The 6,451-nt window shown below is 40.8% G+C and overlaps 1 protein-coding gene across 1 annotated transcript; it reads left to right on the top strand.

Moving 5' to 3' along the window:
- The first annotated feature begins 923 nt into the window (after nucleotides 1-923).
- Nucleotides 924-4,390, top strand: eif4ebp3l (eukaryotic translation initiation factor 4E binding protein 3, like). The gene is made up of 3 exons (XM_041048602.1): nucleotides 924-1,355; nucleotides 2,968-3,144; nucleotides 4,235-4,390. Exons 1-3 carry the CDS (start codon nucleotides 1,223-1,225, stop codon nucleotides 4,261-4,263), a joined length of 339 nt encoding a protein of 112 aa, XP_040904536.1. The 5' UTR covers nucleotides 924-1,222; the 3' UTR covers nucleotides 4,264-4,390.
- Nucleotides 4,391-6,451: the final 2,061 nt, after the last annotated feature.

Genomic DNA, 6,451 nt, shown 5'->3' on the forward strand with positions numbered 1-6,451 from the left:
TGCGCGTGTTTTGTGAACCAGAGAAGCCGTAAATTACAATTTTCTTTGTGCGGGCGTTGACCCCACTCTGATACACATTTCCGTTCACAAACACTTATTTCACCCCATTAATCCAGAGAACTAATGGGGTTTTAAGCTCAGTTTACTGCGAATGATAGCGACACATCTTTTTCTAACACGTAGCCAAGTGCAAATTTATTCCACAGTAAACAACTGAAGCATAAAGACTGGGCGACCTCGCAAAAGTTCATGGTAGAGCTGGATGAATGTGAGAATGAGAGTTGAATCTTTTGTGCTAAGTTTATTTTGTGTTAAGTTGCTCGGCATTATAGTTGCAACAATTATTTGGTGAATCAAAAAAATTAATCAGCAACCATGTTAATAATTCATGAGCTTCAGTCATTTTCTAAAAGTGAAAATGCAAAACTTTTGGTGGTTCCACCTTCACAAATGTGAGAACTGCATGCTTTTAGTTTGCATGATAGCAAACTGAATATCTCTGGGATGTGGAATGTTGATCAGACAAAACAAGGCATTTGAAAAAGTCACCCTGGGCTCCAGGAAATCATATATATTTTAATATTTTCAGCAATTTTACAGATTGATTAATTGAAAAAAAAGAATTTGAGCTTTAAACTGGTTGTTTAAAACATACACATCTAACATTAACTAAAGAGATTTTTGTCTAGTCGCAGTCTTAAACTTTATTTTCTCCCGTAGTGTAAAATAACATAGCTACACATTCAGTCCAGTATTGAAAATGTTTCGTGTACAAGTCATTACAATCAATATATGATAATCAAATGATTGTTTTTTTCTCCGTTGTTATCACCGCCCTCACGGACGGTCTTTTAGTTGAAAACATTTTCACCACATAGACGTCGCCCCACGTGTCTGATAGCTCCTGCACAAAAACATCACGAGTGGCCGTTGCAGCTGTGCTACAAATACAGCACATGGTAGCATTTTGTTGGCTGCTTGTAGCGACGGGTACCTCCGGGCCTCAAACTCCGAGCTAGTCTGAACTGTCAGCTGACAAATTTAAAGTTGCACACTTTTTACTTTGGTAACTGTTAGTTAAAAAAAAAAAAAAGAAAAGATCGACAACTTTGATGTCCTTTTGTCTTCGTACAAGGCTGTGAACAAGCATCAAATTGCGAGTTTGAGCGCTTTTAAAAAACTCTTGTCCCACTCCGCCTGCAGCAGCTGCACAGAAGCTAGCATGTCGACCGGCACAAATCAAGTTAAAAGCTGCCCCATCCCCACCAAGGTGCTCACCCTGAAGGACTGGTCCCAGCTACCCGACTGTTACAGCCAGACACCCGGGGGGACCCTTTTCTCCACCACGCCAGGAGGTAAGAACAGTGGAAACGGAAACTTTCAAGAGTGCTGCTGCGTTGTCTTTCCAGATAATGAACTGTTTCATATTGAGTCTGCTTTTGCTTTGTGAAACGCTTTGATGCCACAGAAGTTGCCAGGACAAGTTAACTAACTTCAGTGGGCTTAGCGTATACGTGCCAGCGCTCACAGCTCAACGATAAGCTCTCGCGAGAAGCAGCAAACAATACACAAATGCTTAAAACAGCTGATTAAAAGTATGGGATTAAAACATATTGTTCGGCTCGCTGTATACCATAAAACAACCATGCTAAGATGTAAACTATTTTGAACCATAAACAGGATATGGTTTGTGTATTCTGCACAGGCGCAGTTGGCTGCACTGGTGTCTAAAGACAAAAGGAGCTGTTTAAACCCGTGACTAGTGATCTGAAGAGGGTGTACGTGTCCAGCTGCCAGAGCAGCAAAGTGATTGGCCTCGGCAGTGGTGGAGGAGCTGCAGGCCGTCCTATCCCCTCTTCTCTCTGCTGTGCATTTCAGGAACAGTAGAGAACATTCTGTACATGTAAAGAGAAGGAGGGAGAGGAAATGCATGCAGACTATGAGCAAGAAATATTTTTTTAAAAAAAAGTTATTTTGCACCAAAAAGTAAGGGCCCTGGTAAACACAGCTCAGGGAGTTTCAACAAGTTTTGACTTGAATTCCACTTAATGTGCAACATGTTATACTCAGTTGGGGTCTTACCACGTGTTGCTTGACTGACCCTTTTTACATAACTGCTCCACACAGCAATGCTGCCTTGCAATGCATTGCTTATGCTATAGCTTACATTCCAGCCCCCTTTCCTCGCCCCAGTTCTGTTTCTCTTCCCCCTCTGCTTTACTTCCCTTTGTCCAGGATGAACTGCTCACCACTCAGTTATTACATAACATGTTTTCCCTGTAGAGAGGGTGAACTGATGCTGTACAGAACAGTTTGAACTCCAGTAAAGAATAATACGAGCAGTAGACCACTCCTTCGCTCAGCCGTGTCCTGGTCAAACTTATCACAACATGCTGTTTATGACACTGTTTTCGCTCGGGGTTGGCTTAAGTCCAAATGGTGACAGACATGAGACATGTCAAATAGATGTTAGGTGTGGCAAGCTACGGGGTTTGTGTGCCCCTTTTAGGCTTCACAGAGACTTTAGAAAAGCTATGCTTGGATGCATGTTACATTTTCCAACAATGTTAAAGCTTTAACTCAGTCAGGGAGTGAAAATTTGGCCTCGGTCTCAAGGCCTCTTGCTTCAGAGAGAGAATGATTTGTTCTCTGATTTCCAAGAACTCTTTACAGTGGCTGCCCTCATCCCTCCCCTCTGTGCACATGCAGAAACCTCCTTTTTTTCCCCCCTCAAATCCGCTCTGGTAGAGGATAATGCTACTTAACTCCCCAGATGTGCACCTTGCTGTGATACAAAGGTGTTACAGTAACAACAAGGCTATCATTTGATCCTGTGAAACTCCAGCATTTGGTCTGTTGGTTGTCTTCAGAGCATTTACTTCACTTTCTTTCAGGAAGTGAGATTTGATGTTTGCTTACCGCAGGTTAAACACTTTTTTCCCCTCTTTTTCTTATTCCTAAACACAGGTACCCGCATCATCTACGACAGGAAGTTTCTGTTGGATTGTCGAAACTCTCCCCTCGCCAGGACCCCCCCATGCTGCCTGCCCCAGATCCCGGGGGTAACAGTACCTGCTACACACCCCGTGGGGAAATTGCAGGATCTCAAAGAGGAGGCTGAGGAGGAAGAGAAGGACATTGCAGGTAAACATAGCACAGTATAGTCCTTGTCTTCTCCAAACTTTATAGGTAAACATATGTCCCAAAGTTAATATATGTGAACACATACAGGTGTGTCTAACATGTTTTGTTTTTTTTAATTGTTTTATGACATCAAAATATCCCCCATAAAAAATACACATCAGTTTCATTATGCTTAGAATGCTTTTCCAGTTTAACGTAGTGCTCTCTTCAGCCATCAAGCCTTTTGTCGCCAACCACAACTCTTCATTTATGTTGTCATGAGTTGTCAGCATGTGCTAATACTGCCGATAGGTGCAGCATGTGTTCCTGTAGTGCCATACCTACATTTCTGAAGCACAGCAGCTGTGCTGAGGACTGGGACAGGAATGCTCACTCATTATCACCATCTGTTAGTTGAATCTTTCAGGGTCTGTGCCTTCATAAGCATTACCAAGATTTTTACCACCTTTTCAAAACAAGGCCAGTGATTTTATTACTCAACAGTTAGTGTGTATTACGTACAGTATATGACAGGCTTTCTTTATCTGATAGTGTCATCTTTTAAGTTGTTCTTACTGTGGGGTTAGGAAAGATATCAGTTGTTATTTAGCAGCTACCTGCCTACCTTTTACTGATTCTTCTGTATTTCTAATAGCCTGCTCTGGAAAACGTAATGACTTTTCTAAGTTGAAAGACTTTGTTTTGACAATAATCCTCTTGTGGGGCTTGTCATGGCAATGTGACCAAGGTCTGGGCTCATGGGCAAGTTGAGACAGCTATTTATTATCTAGTGAAATACATACAATCATTAATCTGTCCCCCTCCATTCCTCCTGTCAAACTAAAGACCATGGGGATTAGGATTGACCCCTTTTTCCTCTGTTTCCTGTCTTGGTTAGTACACACAGGACATGCTACACCCTGTTAGTGAAGTGTTTTGTTTCTTCTGGCCAGTTGTAAATGTACTGTTAAGTGCTGTAGTTTGTCCCCTTCTCTGTAGTTCGTTAAGGTGTGGCTGTGCTTGGCATGCAAACACAAATGTAAACTGCCAGCTGACTGTCAGATATCTCCCCTTTTTAATCTTAACTCTTTCCTCTGTCCCTGTTCAACAGAAGACAACCAGTTTGAGATGGACATCTGAGCTCCGGTATTACCTCCTGTGGAGAGTCATTGGTTAAAACACCTCCAAGGTCATTGATGACCATAATGCATTACTTATAAAGCTTTTTTTTTTTTCACTTATTTTTTTCTTTTTTCTTTCTTTTTTTTTTTTTTTTTAAATAAAAGCTTTTGAGAGGAACCAAAAGAATGGTAAAGTTAGAAAACTGTAGGGTGTTTTTTGGACCCTAAAAAGGTGTGTTAAGCAAAGAAATGGTATTACATGGGTTGATAGTTTGCTCACTCACTTCAGAGCTGCAGCAGGATTGAAAAAATCTCTTTTGATTTCACTTTTTTTTATCTTTTGTAAATAATTAAATTTACTATGTAGCCTATTTTGTAAGTTGGGGAGTATAAGCTGATTACATTAAGACATGTAAAGCAGGGTTTTTCACTGCAGGCATCTGTTTTGTTTTGTTATGTTTCCCTCCCAAAAAGGAAGGCTAACTTTCTTTGTGATGGGCAAACAAGTGTCTCCTAATACTGGGGGTCAGGGCCTGCTAAAAATCAGTCCCTACTGTGTTTTGTATGGAGGGAGAAATGAAATGTGAATAATTTCAAATAAAGGCTATTAAATCAGTCAAAACTTGTTTATTTCTTTCTTTCATAAACATATAGGCCTGTCACATTTTCTTGTGAGTAATGTTTAGGATGATGTTTTTCATTGTATCTATGATGTAAAGTGTGAAGAAAACCATCAAATTTTGTAGTATTTTCTTCCTTATACTCTTATAATTGTGCCATTATTTTATTTGCAGAGCTGAATGCTGTCATAAATAGCTCAGCCATGGCCCATTTTAACACCTGCTTTATATGTCACACACTGATAACATTCAAAATGGGGAAGAAAGGCCTCATTTAGTTATTAACCTACTTTGCATTTTTCACTTTTTGTCAATTTTAGGAGTTTCTCTCTATGTAATTTGACATTTTAAAGGTTCGCATGTTCACATGACTTGAAAATCTGTCCCCCAAAGCTCAATACGTGTTTTTTTAAGAGCATATAGGGTAGATCTGCAGTTAATGTCCTTAATGTTTGGTTCTCCAAAGTGTTGTGTGGAGTACCTAGCTGAGGAACTGTGTCTCAATGAATAAGCTGCTTTCTGTTACAGCCTCATTACACCTTGGGTAATAGAAAAGTATGTGACCACAGAAACCTACATGTTAAACGGTTAATGAGTTGCATAACCATCTCATGTAAGGAACGGTATGTTTTCATGCGCTGGCAGAGTGAACTCCCCTCACACAGGCAGACAGTTGGCCCATCTGTGCTGAATTGATTAAGCACTCAAGCAGCTGCTTTAGGCTAAGTTATTAGCATCGAGATCAAACATAAGCTTTCTTTATGCTGCTCAAGATGGTGTATTGAACTGTCAGAATTATGTTAATTCATGCACATTTTATGATACTTGACTAATAAAACATATTGGTCTAATAAAACAAAAGACATAGCCTCATAATAAACAGTTCTAATGATATTTCTGAAGAGCAGGAGTGAATTCAAAGTGCACCATTAGCATGTTAGTGAAAAGCTGAAGACTAACCAGACCCATTTACCCTGTGTTTTCAGCCTCTCACACTGTATCAACAGGGTCAGGGTTAGGTATGCCCACTTGTTCCAAACACTGATCTCCAGCTTAGGGAGGCTGACTGTAGGAGTAGGCCTGGGTTTAAAGAATGAGGGCAGCTGCAGCCCAAAGGCAAGACATACTGAAACCACTCCGCAGTGTGGGGGTGGGGTGTGACACCTGCTGGTATTTGACCAGGCAGTTATCTCAGATATGACATTATGGTATGAGTTATGTTATGAATATTTGTATCAGCACCGTTGACCCCACCTATTGCTGATGTCAAGGTGTATCCTCAGCACAATGTTCAAGTGAGAGCAGAAAAGCAGGTCCCTATGGCGTCATGTGGCAGTCATGATGTGGGTCAGTCTGCTCAGCTGTTCTAGTCCCATGGACCTTCCAGACATGACTGGAAACTACTTTGCATTGCATTAAAGCTAACGAATGACTTCTTACCAAGAGGCTCTGATTTATTCCTATTTTACTCCTATTTGATAAAAGGACTCAAAGCACACTTAAACATGGGCTCAGTGTTTGGTCCTTTGCGATTCTCATGAGAACAAGCAAGTAAATTTGCTCTGTGCCATGATGTTATTGGGCCTA

The sequence above is a fragment of the Toxotes jaculatrix genome, chromosome 10 (assembly GCF_017976425.1).
Source record: "Toxotes jaculatrix isolate fToxJac2 chromosome 10, fToxJac2.pri, whole genome shotgun sequence".
Classification (NCBI taxonomy): domain Eukaryota; kingdom Metazoa; phylum Chordata; class Actinopteri; family Toxotidae; genus Toxotes; species Toxotes jaculatrix.